This window comes from Leptodactylus fuscus, chromosome 4, assembly GCF_031893055.1.
Source record: "Leptodactylus fuscus isolate aLepFus1 chromosome 4, aLepFus1.hap2, whole genome shotgun sequence".
NCBI lineage: Eukaryota > Metazoa > Chordata > Amphibia > Anura > Leptodactylidae > Leptodactylus > Leptodactylus fuscus.
The window spans coordinates 180085584-180102646 of record NC_134268.1 but is presented as its reverse complement, the minus strand read 5'-3'; the positions used below and the strand labels follow the sequence as shown (position 1 = coordinate 180102646).

At 40.8% G+C, this 17063-nt stretch overlaps 1 protein-coding gene across 1 annotated transcript in view; it reads left to right on the top strand.

Moving 5' to 3' along the window:
- STK31 (serine/threonine kinase 31) overlaps positions 1-16801 on the top strand; it is a 63542-nt gene extending 46741 nt beyond the window's left edge. The window contains exons 20-23 of the mRNA XM_075269834.1: positions 1736-1885; positions 5368-5487; positions 11444-11512; positions 16694-16801. Of these exons, the coding sequence (XP_075125935.1) occupies positions 1736-1885; positions 5368-5487; positions 11444-11512; positions 16694-16801 (447 nt within the window). The remainder of the gene's footprint in view (positions 1-1735; positions 1886-5367; positions 5488-11443; positions 11513-16693) is intronic.
- Positions 16802-17063: the final 262 nt, after the last annotated feature.

Sequence of the window (17063 nt, the reverse complement as noted above, 5' to 3'; positions counted from 1 at the left end):
GAAAACTTCTTAGGGCCTCAACCACAACTGCTGACTGTGCAGACCGAGGCAGCCAACTGGCAGACAGCCGCTCCAAAATACCGCCATAGACTATTAAGTCTGGCCAAGTTACCCAAGCCTGGGGGAAAAACGCCCAAACCGGTGAGGGGGAACAAAGAGTTCAGGGGATTCCAGCAGGCTGAGCGGAGTTACAAAAAGAAGATATAGATACAGCCTGTCCAAGGACATTTTAGCTGGCAGCTGGAGCATACATAAATGTGACAACAGCAGGGACGCAAGGACCCAGGGAGATACTTCATGAGAAAACATAGCAGTAAAAACAAAAAAAGCAACCCCCAAAGGGGTGCCTACCAAACCACTGGAAGGAGACGATCCCCAACCGCTGCGGACAAGCTGAAAAATCACCAGACTGCAACAGACAAACAGGCTTCAGAACAGGAAGTGAGATAAAAACAAGACCCTCCCTACAGGGTTCCTGCACAAAGGAGGCGGGAAAAAACAACCAAGGCCGCCCTCCGCCCCATGGGCGGCCTCCCGGACTCAGGAAAGCCCGGGGCCTAGTGCGGCCTACACGCCGGCGAAGCCGCGGCCACCACGCGGCTCCCGGCGCCGGCCACACACCCCGGAGGCCCGGGAACATCGTGGCACCTAGCGCGGCCTACCCGCCAGCGAAACCACGGCCTCAAGTAGAGGCTGTGGCCGCGCGACCTGGAACTCCGAGGACGTGCGGGTCTAGTACACTAGGTTAAAAACTGACTGAGTGCACGGTCAGTGGGAGGGTATAGCCTGTGTGGGTGGAGCCAACTTCTTTCATTTCCCTAGTGTCCGCCTCCTAGTGGCCAGGTCTGTACCCATGGTGCTGTGTCCCGCAGTGAAATATTGCGAGAAAAACTTGATGCATCGGTCAATAAAAGTGAGAGCTAAAAACAGAGGCAGCAAAATTTGTCCCAGCCTCAATACTTTTGGCCACCGCTGTACTAATGTTCTCAGGTTTTACTGTGAAAAGGCCAGTTTATGGCACTTTCTTTGTGAACAAGTGTGGCATTTTTTCATTTTGAGGTAGGAACTTAGCTGTTAGTTTAATAACCCCTTTACCATTTAGGTCAGTCTAGGCCAGTTAGTTGAAGAGACAACTTGGAGCAGTTGTGTTCCCCAGTTTACCCGGAGACAGGCTGTCCTACAACACTGCACCCAAAAAACGTTCATGCAATCTTATGATGCTGAAGAAAAGATGTGAACTGCTACCAAATGAAGACCTATATCCATGGCTGAAATTATTAATAGTGACTAAAGTTAAGGAACAAGTTTGTGCCCTAGAGGGGAGACTTGGAGTCGGGGTCGCCTATTAACTGACATTGAGAAAAGTGGCAGAGGATTAGAAGAGCTAGTGAGAAGCATATAAGACTATGGACTCCAAAGCCCCATGGTACACTATTACTGCCATCTTGTACAGCGGTGCATTCCCTTCATCACCCTGCTGCCCTAGGGTCCTGCAAGACATTTTGGCAGGAAAGACAGAGCCATCATGACAGAAGACATTGTGGGCTTACTATGTCTGCTCTCATCGGCATTACCACATCGCTGTGCCTGGGACATTACATGTACACAGACTGTATCTGAACTTAGGTTTATTACATTTTATAACTTTGCTGACTTGATAAGATGTGACAGCCTTGTTGTATTATTTATGTTTCATCTTTGAGTTGATTTTACTTATTGTGAGATTTCTTTGTAGGAAACTGTAAGAGTGATGAGAGGGGTCGCACATGGTTTGCATACCCTGCATGCCTCCAATATAATTATTGGATCTCTACATGAAAACAATGTGTTTGCTGTAAATCGTGAGCGTGGCATCGTTGGAGATTTTGACTTCACAAGAGATGCTGTAAGTAAAAGTTCAGTTACTGAAGTGTTGACAAGTGCAGGGATTGTTATATTTTAACATTTAAGATTTGGAAGACTCTCGGGTAAAATGCAAGTATGATCAGATGTCACCTCTTCCCTGGTGTTAACATCATTGCTTCTTGGTCTAATCATTGTTTCTTGTCAGGATGATTGTCACTTTAATTTACTGGTATCAAATCCTGTAGTGTACAAACCTTTTCTGTGTAGTCAAGGCTGAAGTTTAGAGACAGTCATACTTACAATTCTTAAAGGGGTTGTCCACTTTCAGACAGATATTGAAAGACAAATGTTATTGTTTGTATAATGAAAGTTATACATATTTCCAATATGCTTTCTGTATCAATTACTCACTGATTTCTAGATCTCTGCTTGCTGCCGTTCACTCTTACTTCTAGTGGATAAACAAACCATGGTCATGTGATATACTGTTTGTGGTCATGTGATGGACACACTGGTGTACAACTCATTACTCTGTTGTGACTGTAATCAGATCTGCCTGGTAGGGATGAACGAATATACTCGATCGAATACCTCCGCTGCATAGCTCCCGTTGCAAAAACACTTCCGGGGCTTCAAATTTTTACTGCCCCTCCCACCTTCCCTGGCGCCGGGAGCTATGCGATAGAGGTATTGTATCGAATATATTCGCTGATCTCTACTGCCTGGTAATGAGCTGTGCACCTTTTGTGTTCATCACATGACCATGGACTGTATATTGCATGACTATGGACTGATTTATTTATTTATTTATTTTATCTACTGGAACTAAGCAGAATGAATGACAGCAAGCAGAGATCCAGAAATCTGTGAGGGACGTGTATAGGAAAATGGTAGAACTTTTTATCATATAAACTATATTTTTGACACTGAACAACTCATATACATTTGATTTATATATATACATATATATATATATATATATATATATATATATATATATATATATATATATATATATACAGTCCTATGAAAAAGTTTGGGCACCCCTATTAATCTTAATCATTTTTAGTTCTAAATATTTTGGTGTTTGCAGCAGCCATTTCAGTTTTATATATCTAATAACTGATGGACACAGTAATATTTCAGGATTGAAATGAGGTTTATTGTACTAACAGAAAATGTGCAATATGCATTAAACCAAAATTTGACCAGTGCAAAAGTATGGGCACCTCAACAGAAAAGTGACATTAATATTTAGTAGATCCTCCTTTTGCAAAGATAACAGCCTCTAGTCGCTTCCTGTAGCTTTTAATCCGTTCCTGGATCCTGGATGAAGGGATTTTGGACCATTCCTCTTTACAAAACAATTCAAGTTCAGTTAAGTTTGATGGTCGCCGAGCATGGACAGCCCGCTTCAAATCATCCCACAGATGTTCAATGATATTCAGGTCTGGGGACTGTGATGGCCATTCCAGAACATTGTACTTGTTCCTCTGCATGATTGCCTCAGTTGATTTGGAGCGGTGTTTTGGATCATTGTCTTGCTGAAATATCCATCCCCGGCGTAACTTCAACTTCGTCACTGATTCTTGAACATTATTCTCAAGAATCTGCTGATACTGAGTGGAATCCATGCGGCCCTCAACTTTAACAAGATTCACGGTGCCGGCATTGGCCACACAGCCCCAAAGCATGATGGAACTTCCACCAAATTTTACAGTGGGTAGCAAGTGTTTTTTCTTGGAATGCTGTTTTTTTTTTGGACGCCATGCATAACGCCTTTTTGTATGACCAAACAACTCAGTCTTTGTTTCAACAGTCCACAGGCTTGTCCAAATGTGCTTTTACATACCTAAGGGGGCTCTGTTTGTGGCGTGGTTGCAGAAACAGCTTCTTTCTCATCAATCTCCCATACAGCTTCTCCTTGTGCAAAGTGTGCTGTATTGTTGACCGATGCACAGTGACACCATCTGCAGCAAGATGATGCTGCAGCTCTTTGGAGGTGGTCTGTGGATTGTCCTTGACTGTTCTCACCATTCTTCTTCTCTGCCTTTCTGATATTTTTCTTGGCCTGCCACTTCTGGGCTTAACAAGAACTGTCCCTGTGGTCTTCCATTTCCTTTCTATGTTCCTCACAGTGGAAACTGACAGGTTAAATCTCTGAGACAACTTTTTGTATTCTGCCCATGAACAACTATGTTGAACAATCTTTGTTTTCAGATCATTTGAGAGCGGGCTGCCCATGCTCGGTGACTTAACTGAACTTGAATTGTTTTGTAAAGAGGAATGGTCCAAAATACCTTCATCCAGGATCCAGGAACTGATTAAAAGCTACAGGAAGCGACTAGAGGCTGTTATCTCTGCAAAAGGAGGATCTACTAAATATCAATGTCACTTTTCTGTTGAGGTGCCCATACTTTTGCACTGGTCAAATTTTGGTTTAATGCATATTGCACATTTTCTGTTAGTACAATAAACCTCATTTCAATCCTGAAATATTACTGTGTCCATCAGTTATTAGATATATCAAACTGAAATGGCTGCTGCAAACACCAAAATATTTAGAACTAAAAATGATTAAAATTAATAGGGGTGCCCAAACTTTTTCATAGGACTGTATATGTGTAGATTGTGAGTCCCACATAGAGCTCACAATGTATATTCTTCCCTATCAGTATGTCTTTGGAGTATGGGATGGAAATCCACGCAAACATGGGGAGAACATACAAATTCCTTGCAGATGTTGTTCCTGGCGGGATTCGAACCCAGGACTCCAGTGCTGCAAGGCTGCAGTGCTAACTATTGAGCCACCGAGTGGCCCCAGATTTTTTTTTATTGACAGTTCTTGGACCTTTCTGATCTGTTATATTTGCATTAACCTATACAGTGAATGTAGAACATTTGAGGTGTAGCTTTGGGCTCACTTGTTGAATACGCACTAGTGTTCCTTTGTAACTAAAGCAGAATAATTCTGGAACTTCAAAACTTCAACATGCATGAAATATTGTTCCCCTGCTTTAGTGTTTACCAGGTGGAAAATAAAAGAATTCAGTTTTTGAAGGTGCAATGTACTCACTATATTTTGTTGTATCTTCTTATAAAGATCACCTTAAAAGGGAGCCATGTCTAGCCAAACATTTTTCCCAAGCTTTTATCAATTTTCACTACAATGTAGTTTGAATTAGTGTATTTTTTACCCTTACAAAGTTATTTCCATCTGTTATTATGGCTATATCTACAGGATATAGACGTCGACCTTCCCTCTAAGTCCTTCATCTGTTTTGAGAATGGGATCCCTGTTCTCCTGAAAGTGAATGGAGAAGGACCACGCATATGCTAGTCTCTCCATTCACTTGTACAGGAGTTACGGAAACGGCTCACCAGGCAGCTTTGGCCATTTCCAGAACTTCTATCAAGTTTATGAGAGATGTTTGTATAGCCCCATTTTACTTTTGGGGACAGACAGGACCTCGTTTTTGAGATGAACGCAGGGTTTTATTTTAACTTTTAATGCTTTTCTAGGAGCAGCGTCATTCAGCCACCTCTATATGCTTCCCGATGTTGACTGCACCGGAAGTAAAATTGGGGCAACCTGCTTCAGCTTCCTCAGATGTGTATGCCTATGGAATTCTTCTGTTATGGGTAAGAGGAGGATATCTAAAGAGATTTTCCCCACAAGCATAACCTTATTTAAATTTCTAGACAATTAAATGTTAATCAAACTACAATTAGGAAATGTTTATTCTTCTTGTGCATTTTCCTACACGACAACCTCTATGTGTGCAACATCAATCTTCTTGGAGTCTTAAGATGCATCCTCGAAACAGGCATCAAACTGGACCTCTCAATGTTAGTTAGTTAACCTAAAGTGGTTAGAAACTCAATCACCTGCTGAAGAAGGCCTAGTAGTTGTTCTATTATTTTTTTGGCTATTAAGAACCAGTTCTCCAGGTATGGTATTATTATTCCCCTCAATCTCATGTTTGTCATCATTGCTGACACCACCTTTGGTAGGGTGACAAACTGGTAGTTTTTTGTTACAAAACTGATTAGATATCTTAAATCTAAGATCATCTGAAGCCTTCTGTCTGGTTTTGGAACTAAAAATAACAAAGAGTATACTTCTTGTCCTCTTACAATTCTGGGTTCTTCCAGCATTTTTTTGTGAATAAAGTCATCTGTAGCTTCCAACGAGGTGTTCTTGGCCTGGGTCTGTTTTGGAATATGAGCCTCCAAAAATTTTTCCAGAGGGGTACTTGGAAATGTGATAGCGTAACCTTGAGAAATTACTCGGACAGCAATTCCCAGAACTGTTAAACCCTGGGAGGGGCACAAGAGACAGTGAGCCCTAAGCTGAAGCCCCTCACTTTCCCTTCCTATTGCCAGACCCTATTCTAGGTAATAGGCGACAACCATGAAGACAGTCCCTCCCTGAATATGTGAAACACAAAACGCAGACAAGACGAACAACAACAAAGGGAGGTCAGCTAGCCAGGGGTCAGTAACAGTAGAGCGATGCAGTGCCACATCGGAGTCAAGAGGAAAGCCAAAGGTCAAGGAAAATAGTATAAGCAAAACAGGGACAGTAAGAGCAGGTATGCACACGGCAATAACAAGCACTGGTGTGAATGGGAACCAAGGCTAAATAGGGAGGAAGAACCCGCCCATGGAGTTCACAGAAAGGCAGCTGTCAATCACAGGGCAAGGTCGGATTAACCACTTAATGGACAGAGGCAACATTGGCAGAAGACGGGTGTGGTGCAAAAGCAATCACAGAACTAGAGCAGAGTTCACACAGTGCGACCAAAAACTTTAATCCAAGAACCAAACTGCACCCGCTTCCTGCGCCGCAGCACGCAAGCAGAGGGTGGTGCAGTGACCCGAACAGGCAGAGATGTTACACCCATAGATCGAAAATCTCTTCTTACCAAATGGTGGTAAAAACCTGCCGCCCCCTGTCAGAGAACAGGCGTTAAAATTTGTGGGAATTTGATAAAGACTGATTTAAGTCATCCTCTGCATCAAATTTTCCCTCTGAGAAGTTTAGTCTCTTTCCTTGTAGTGAAATCTGTCCCCAGGATTTCTGGAACCTGAATCAACTAGAGGGACCCTTCTTCAAGATTTTTGAGGGAGTGGTAAAGCTTTTTCCATTTTGTCTGACAGGTTCTCCATAAATTCATCCAATTCTTTGCCAAATAATCTGCCGGGCTTAAATTCCATACTGCATACTACACGCTCCTTGATTTCACATCCACCACCGAAGATTTGTCATAAAGCCCTTCTTCCCAATACAGACAGAGAAATGTTTCTGGCTAGAATCCTAATACTTGGCCGGTAGCATTACATAAATAAATCTGTAGCCAGCTTCAGATATCGAAAAGATTTCAGTATGTCATTCCATTGGACACCATCTAGAGCAGGGGTGCTCACACTTTGTCAGCATGTGAGCTACTTCTTTAAATGACCAAGCCCTAAGATCGACTACCCACTTCTTGTAGGCGGGGACGGGGTGGGCCTGTGGGCGGGGGTGGGCCTGTAGACGGGTGGGGTGTGTTTGTGGGCGGGGCTGGGCATGTGGGCGTGGCCGGGCGGATCGTGAGAGGTGGCTGCCCAGGCATCCCCGCTGTCTGCTTCTTCACAGCGCAGGCTGAGTGTTATCTCTGGACACTGGCAGGCTGGGGCTGCAGCAGCCCCGCCTGCCAGTGTCCGTAGATGACTCTCAGCCTGCGCTGTGAACAAGCACTTGCAGGCCGCTCTTAGGGATGGAGGGGGCCAGGGTGCTGCTTGTTCACAGTGCAGGCTGAGAGTCATCTACGGACACTGGCAGGCGGGGCTGCTGCAGCCCCAGCCTGCCAGTGTCCAGAGATAACACTCAGCCTGCGCTGTGAAGAAGCAGACAGCAGGGATGCCTGGCTGCATCCCGCGATCGACCCATATGTCCATTGCGATCGACCGGTAGATCGCGATCGACGTATTGGGCACCCCTGATCTAGAGTGTTATACTGTAGTGGGTGCAGCCAATTTGTGAGACTCACCCCAGAGCAAGCTACTGCCTTTTTAGTCTGTGCTACATCTTTCATACGACCTTTTAAAGGCCAAATTTGCCTTCTGATCAAGAGGCTCCTTGAGCCCAGCGCCATCTTCCAGTTGCAAGGGTTCTAGTGGATAATTTAACCACTACTATGTCCACCTTAAGTGATATTTCCCATTCCTTTATCTGGTGCTCATCAAAGGGGAACATACGTTTGTAGCAATTATTTAATACCAGAACCTTTTCCAGAGAGTTTCATTCCCTTTTCATAAATGCTTTAGATGCATCATTAATGGAGAAAGTCTCTTCTTTTCTTTCTTGATCCTTGAGTCTTTGCACTGATTTGTCTGCCCTGACAGCTCACATTCATTCTGTTGGCTTCTTTTTCCATATCAAATTCTCAGGAATAAACTTAGTAAAGAACATGTAGGTTACCATAGCATAAATGGAAACCATCATCTTTTTCATGCCTGCCCTGAAGACCACGAGTATGGGGAGATGTTATCCTGGACTGTGAGCATCCAAGTGTCCTAATAGATTCAGCAATACTTACTCTAATATAGGTCCTCATCTCTTGTGACATCGTAGAATATTCTTTTTCAGAACCTAAACAAGTTCTACATAAGCTATCTTGATAGCCATCAGGTAGTGGATCATCACAATGTCTGCAGGCTAACTGCCTTCTTTTTGAAGAAGCAATCCTTCTATGTTCCATCTGTCTGGATTCGTCTGCTTCTTGGCTGAACATAAGCGGAACAATATGTTCTCCAAAAAAAAACAGCAGGCATAAAAAAAAAAAAAAAAAACGCCCACTGAAAAACCTTCTACTGTCTTTGAAGAGGTCAGCCACCTGTGCAGAGTAAACCTAGGTACCAACCAGTCTGCAAAAGGCAGCTATAAATGATCAGCAGGCTCCTCCCACTCTGATAATCCAATCAGGCTCAACAGTAGGAGGAGGAGGAGGAAGATATCCCCATAGAACATACTATACTCTCCTATAGAAAGAGGAAGACTTAAAATCCCCTCCCCCCCAAAATCATGGCAGTCTTCCTCTACAAATTACAGATACACAGAGACCAGAACAAACATATGGGGCACACATATTGTGCGTCACAACGTCCTAGCCAGCCTCTTAAATACCAGTATGGTGGCTCCCAGGCTCCGAACCTGAAACTGCCAGAGAATAGCATAGAAGTCGCCAGACTCTGCATCCTGGCAGTTCCCATGTACTGAAGTAGCCTAGCAAAAGCCTTTATCTGGAACCTGAAGGAAGAATTCAGCAGCACTTACCTATCAAACAACCTACCACACAAAGCAATGGCAAGTTCACCTGAGAAAAGAAAGCAATAGACGAGGAAAAGGCTCCCCCAAATGCCAGAACTGAGGCTCCAACACCTTTCCTGACCTGAATTGTTTACTTGCTTCATTATGTTGTCACCTTTCTTTGTTATTTTGCTGCTGCTGATCAGAACATATTTATTTTGCCACAGAATGTAAAAACCCCTTATGATCTGAGAAAAACAAAACCAAATATATGTAGGCTGGCTTAGTAATAGCAACCCTATGTCTAAAGCTTTTATTGAAAAGATGTTTCACATTTATAGTTAAAGGGGTTGTCCCATCTCAAGGATCCTATCTATACTGCTAGCTTATGTGGATATAAGACTTTTCCTAAATACATTGCTTCAGAAAAACTGCTTTGTTTGGCTGCTATCTGAGATTATTCACTTCTTTATTTACATTTCGTTTCCATAACCACGGACCTGGGGATGATCTTATCTCTCCGCCCAGGACAAGTGATGTAGCTCACTGATCTCAGGAGGGGAGGGGGGTTCAGTGCTTGGAGCGAGCTTGTATTTCTGAGCTGTTTATCTCCTTCTTCCAGTTATCAGGTTGGCTAATTGAATTTTGCTGATAAGGGCTGAGATAGGGAGTCTGTTACCTCTGTATGTAACACAGACCTAAAACTGAGTTTATTGCAAGTTGACTCTTGGTCCTGTAGCATGTAAGTTTGGATTCTCATCACCTATCAAATCCACCTCTGCTACATCAGCTTCATATTGTGCATCTTCCAGTGATACTGTGCTAATTTTACAACCATCCCGCATTACTGACTGCAAACATGTACTGCTATGAAGAGAGATAGCAGAGCAAGTGAAACCCCGCCCACCAATTTACCGAGAAATCCAGCAAGTGAACAGAGCATAGAGCCTGCAAATTGGTAAACAGACGAGTTGGGAATACCCCTTTAACACAGTGAGACATTGAAGACATTCCCCCCTCATACACATAGAAACAAACATTAAAACGAAACGGAGTATCATGACTAATGTCTTAACCTTGTGATTGCATTTGTGCCACAGGCCATGTAAACCCACTTCAGTCAATAGCTTAGCCATGTTCGTATCAGTAGACTCTGGTATGCCACCATTATGAGATCTGTCCTAGTAAGGGTTAAAACCGTTATTAAAGTCAGCCACAATAAGTATTGGGGTGTCAGGGAAAGGTCAACACCTTTCTTAGAATATCACCAGAATACAGGGGGTGGGCAGTACAGAGCCACCAATACATGGGGTGCATTATGTAATCCTGCTTTGGACACCCACATAGAGGCTCTTTGGGTCCACCAAAGTAGATAGCCAGTGGAAAGGAATAGACCTGTGAATTGGTATACCCATAATCACACCATGTGAAGATGTACAAGTAGCTGAACCAGGATTTTTTTAAGCACTGATTTAATTTGAAACCAAGTGCGTTTCTGATGGACACAGAATAGCTGGTTGATGCCACATGGAGTTGAGAACAGTAAAACTCTTGGCCCTGTTCCCTAGCCCCCTCACATACCAAGCTATGTAAAGTAAAGATGTTAGTTCAGAAGTGCTTCATATAAAGCATCTCCAGCTTTAATAAACAGGAATTAGGAGGACATCTTACAAGTGAACTATATGCAGATGAATTACACATATAGTTATACTTAAAGAGGACCTTTCACCACTTTTGGGCACATGCAGTATTATATACTGCCAGAAAGCCGACAGTGCGCTGAATTCAGCGCACTATCGGCTTTCCCGATCTGTGCCCGCTGTAAAGAGCTTACGGTGCCGGTACCGTAGTGCTCTATGGTCAGAAGGGCGTTTCTGACCATTAGCCAGAGACGTCCTTCTGCCTCGCGGCGCCTATCGCGCTGTGCTGTGGAGCCGGGAGGAACGCCCCCTCCCTCTGCTCACACAGCTCGTCCATAGACGAGTATTATCAGGAGAGGGAGGGGGCGTTCCTCCACGCTCCACAGCACAGTGGGATAGGCGCCGCGAGGCAGAAGGACGTTCCTGGCTAATGGTCAGAAACGCCCTTGTGACCATAGAGCACTACGGTACCGGCACCGTAAGCTCTTTACAGCGGGCACAGATCGGGAAAGCCGATAGTGCGCTGAATTCAGCGCACTGTCGGCTTTCTGGCAGTATATAACACTGCCTGTGCCCAAAAGTGGTGAAAGGTCCTCTTTAAATCAAAATGTATAAGTATTACACATTTGTCTAAATATATTCAACACTTTGTTATATTTTTCAGCTTTGCACAGGAAACAAAAATATTGTACACAAATCTGATGGAACTCCTGATCTTAAGAAATTGGACTTGGTACGTTATATCATTTTGTTATATAGCATTATTCTTGTATGCTTATTACTATAGATATCCTGAAAAAAAACAACCCGTAGGTTAGAATTCTATAATTTTCCCAAAAAATCAGACAAGCATTGATTTAGGTTTCCAATCTAAAGAACTAACATGGGTGTAAGATAGCTAGGCCATATAGGAGCTAGTTTTAGAGTTCCTCTGATGTCTGCCAATGAACCCTTTGAATGTTACAGTCGATTAAATTAATAAAAGAATAATAATGTTTTTTGGGCTTTTTTTTTTTTGAAAAATAAACTTGTCCCCCTGTCCAATCCCCATCAATACTTACCAAGCCTTCCTGAATCCAAGCTCCTCCCTGTCTTCTAGCAGTGGGTGGAATAGGTTAGCTAAGGAGACGGGCTAATAATTTTGTATGCAACAAAGAAGGAAATGCCAGCTACGTCCAGGGATGTTAGTAGAAACCACGGAGGTTGAATAAAATATAACTTTTATTTACGTAGTTAAAATTAGTTACATGAGTAACCGCATGGTTTGATTAGGTCAACAAACGACGCGTTTCGGGACTACACGTCCCTTCTTCCGGCTTGACAATACATTGTAACTAAAAGACTCTTTATACTAACCACTGACCAATCAAATTCCATCTCTCGTTATAGCATTTAACCCTTTATGCTATCTTATGACTTCTTTATATATAAAATATAATATATCTTTAAGGGTTAACATAATTGCACTTTATAACAGTATACCTAACCTCCGTTTAATAAAATGCAGATAAACTATAAATATTCGAAAAATTTCCAAAATACAGAAAAATATATATACAGACAAAAATACTAACAAAAAATCGCACAAAAATCGCATGAAAATGAACAGAAAAACCACCTCATTGCATGTGATAAGAGGAAAAGGCAGATATTAAATAAATACCTACATAGAACATACGCCCATACAGCTTAGTACTAGAACTTCAAGTGGAACAAGAAAAAATCAAATTGGAAGAAGTGAAATCCGATATAGCCAAACTTGAAATACAAGTAAAATCATTGAAAAGTGATGAGAAATATACTAATGTATTTGCTAATATACATAAAAAGTTGGATACTATTGAAAACCAAATAATGACAGTCAAAAAGAAAAAGTTCTCAAGAGACATGGAGGATTATACTACTGGTTATGTGTATGCTACTAAAAGAAATGTGAATACACCTAAATCTATATTGAAAAACAAATATTCACAACGCAAGACTCAACGCAGAGTATCATTTAGTTCATCTGAAGCAGGATCGGACATCTCTTCTCACAATGATACCAGTACGTCTGATTGTTTCAATAACTCTTTCACTCCCTATCGTAACAACAGCAAGAAGCAACAAAGGTCTCATTCACATAATTCAAAAAACGACCAAGGAGAGCAGGTCGAAAACACAAATCACACAACTCGATATTTTACAAGGTCCAACAAGTCGACAAATCGTCATCTCCAATAGGTACCAACTATGAGGATACAGTATTAAATTTATCTACAGCTTCGTTCACACCACAAGAACTGAACATTTTGTCAAAAGGATTGAAATTTGTACCCACGCAAAACTTTGACATCTTTTCTACCATTCTTGATGTCAATAAATTCATTCGTCTTCTAACTGTTAAGAGACATTTTTTCAATAAGGATAATGATATATCTATTTGTGATAATGATCTTGGGTCTGAATTGGTTGTTGTAAATAATGATGAAATTGATGGGAATATTAATATGTTTTCGGATATGATTTTCAAAGAACAAAAATCTTTATTAAATTTAATGCAATTAGAAAATGAAAATGTCATTATTAAAGAAAATATAATACATCAGGTAGGTGCCTCAGGCACTAATTCAGACTTTTACCCTCTTGGGTCTCGAGCCCAGATCTACGGCCTATTCCAACAAGCTGTGGAAGCTGATCTCGAGTCCCTAGACAAATCCCTTAGAGCTCCCACATATTATAACAAGAATTTATCTAAAGAAGAGTTTTTTACTTTAAAACAACTAAAACTCCGGAAGGATATTATATTTAAACAGTCAGATAAGGATGGCAAGGTGGTCATTTTAGACCGCAGTGATTACCAACAGGGGTGTCTAAATATATTAAAAGATGCTACCACATATAGAATGTTAACTAAAGATCCATCAGAAGAAGTCCTAAACAAATTAAAAACTTTAGTTCACAAAGGAATTGAGTTAGGGATTTTTATAGAAAGTCAATCAAAATTTCTTATACCGGAACACCCTCAAATACCTATATTACATGGGGTCCCTAAAACCCATAAAAACCAGATTCCACCCCCGTTAAGACCCATAATAGCCGGTATCGGCTCTATTACCGAAAGGATTTGTTCATGGCTGGATTCTCTTCTCCAACCACTAGTACGAAGAGCTCCGGGTTTTCTGAAAGATTCAAAAACTGTTCTTAATGTGTTCAAAAATTTTGTCTGGGAACCACAATATAGGTGGATTACTAGTGATGTTGAACAGCTGTACCCGAGTATACCACACAATGCTGCCGTGGTCGCTCTGGAATATCATCTTTCCAGATATAGTAATTACTCCCCCACCTTGTCAGAGTACATTGTAGAAGTTACCACCTTTTTGTTAAAAAAAACAATTTTTTTAGCTTTGACGGTCAATTTTTCTTACAGATCGGGGAGCCCCTATGGGGGCCCCCTTTTCTCCGTCTATAGCCAATTTATTCTTATCCTGGTGGGAGGAGTATTATGTTTATTCTTTAAATAATCCGTACCACGGTAGCATCGTGTGGTATGGAAGGTACATAGATGACCTGCTGATGATCTGGGGAGGGGAATTGTCACAAATTCAAGAATTTATTAGTTACCTTAATCATAACAATTTAAATTTAAAATTTACGTATACCACCAATCCTTTAGAAGTATCTTTTTTGGATATTGGACTACGTAGCAATATAGATACTAAAAAGGTTGATACGACCCTCTACCGCAAGGCAACATCGGGCAATAGTGTTCTTATGGCTACAAGCCTTCATCCAACCCATACTTTGAAATCGGTACCAGTCGGGGAACTCCTACGTACACGTAGAGCCTGTTCAGATCCATTAGATTATCAATATCAAAAGATTTTAACATTAAACAGGTTACGTAATAGAGGGTACCCCGAATGGTCCCTTAAACGAGCTGTTAATATAGTTGACAGCAAAACAAGGGAATCCTTACTCGGGGAAACCAGAGTTAAAACATATGATCAAACTAATTCTAACAAATTAACCTTTTCTACTTCTTACTCTAATCAATTTATGCAAATTAAAAAAATAATTCAACAAAACCTTCCAATTTTATTTCATGATATTACAACTAAAAAAATCTTAAATGATGGAGTACGAATTGTAGCTCGCCGGGGTCGAAGTTTGGGCCAACAGCTGTCACCTAGTTTATATACCAGCAAAAATACAACAACTCATACTTGGTTAAATCTGCTAGGCTTTTATAAATGTGGACAATCCCGTTGTAATCAATGCCAGTATGTTAAAAAGACCTCTGCCTTTTCAAATGTTGATGGTACTAGTGAATACAATATTAGAACTTTTTTAAACTGTATGAGTGACCACGTCATTTATATAATAGAATGCACATTGTGTCAGTTGAAATATGTGGGCTGCACAATAAGATCAGTAAAATTACGTATTTCCGAACATATATCTAACATAAATCATCGTTTTGGAAACACATCAGGTGCAGCCCGTCATTTTATCGACATGCACAAATGCGATCTTTCCACCTTTAAATTTTATGCCATTGAAAAGGTCAATCGTCCACCACGTGGTGGAGATTGGAGAAAAAAGACTCTCTTAAGAGAAGCTTTTTGGATAAAAAAATTGGATACACGCATGCCCAAAGGTCTCAATACTAGAATGGATTTGGCTTATATTTATTGATATTGTCGTTTATGATGTGACTGTAAACCGGTGCATCATGTATAATCGATTGTAAAAACATATCTATGTATAACAAGCAATAGTAAAACTATATTTACATCTAAATAGTATTACTTATCTTTTAGTTTAATAACTCTTGGAGATAAGTGGAATTTAACACAATATTACAAGGCAAGAGGTCCGATCATGTGATCAGATATCACATGATACTATTTTCAGATGCAGCTCATAGCATCTAAACTTCAACTTATGGTTCCGGTCATGTGACTGGATTCCCGCGGAAGTAGTGAAGTTCCAGTACTAAGCTGTATGGGCGTATGTTCTATGTAGGTATTTATTTAATATCTGCCTTTTCCTCTTATCACATGCAATGAGGTGGTTTTTCTGTTCATTTTCATGCGATTTTTGTGCGATTTTTTGTTAGTATTTTTGTCTGTATATATATTTTTTTGTATTTTGGAAATTTTTCGAATATTTATAGTTTATCTGCATTTTATTAAACGGAGGTTAGGTATAATGTTATAAAGTGCAATTATGTTAACCCTTAAAGATATATTATATTTTATATATAAAGAAGTCATAAGATAGCATAAAGGGTTAAATGCTATAACGAGAGATGGAATTTGATTGGTCAGTGGTTAGTATAAAGAGTCTTTTAGTTACAATATATTGTCAAGCCGGAAGAAGGGACGTGTAGTCCCGAAACGCGTCGTTTGTTGACCTAATCAAACCATGCGGTTACTCATGTAACTAATTTTAACTACGTAAATAAAAGTTATATTTTATTCAACCTCCGTGGTTTCTACTAACATCCCTGGACGTAGCTGGCATTTCCTTCTTTGTTGCATACGGATACGTTGGGTAGAAGTTCACCTACAGCCGAGTCTCTCCAGAGGATGGTGTTTGATGCCTATATATGGTGAGCTGAAGTATTTGTTTTTTGGATTTTATTAATAATTTTGTAACTGGATGAGAGAGGAGGAGGAGGCTTCACAGGAAGCTGCACAGCAGGAAGCTAACACCAAGTAAACAAAGGGAGAGAATGCAACAACAACTAGACACCCAGAAATCACTCCAAACACTGCTAAAGGTTTATGTGTGTACTTATTAACTCCTTACTAGCACTAAAAGACCTATCTAAAATAAAAATAAAAAAGATTTTCTGTCCTCAAAACCCCTTTAACCAGTATGTCATATGTAATTCCTTGTATTTTTCCTCTTTTATTTGCTTCAGGAATCCAAAGCAGAGGCTCTGCTCTCGTGTCTTGTATGCAACGGAGATCGCATGCAGGCTGAGCAGATCAAAGCTCATGAATATTTTAAGATTACTGACGCTGCGTAATTTACCAGTCATTAGACAAATGTGTTTAGGCAAAATCTTCTGGTTATCACTGTCGCCGTTTTGTTTACTCCAGGACCAAATTCAGCTTGTCTGTCCAGCTGGCTGTTGTTCTGTTGCCTTGTTAGTTTCTTTCCTTATACAAATGTTGTTTCTTTTCATTGTAAGTTTTTGGGTTTGTTCAGTCAGTTTAATTTGCCCTTGTGCAATAAATTCTCTGAAATCTGAATTCTTCTACTTGCTGTCTTCTGTTTTATAGAAGCAA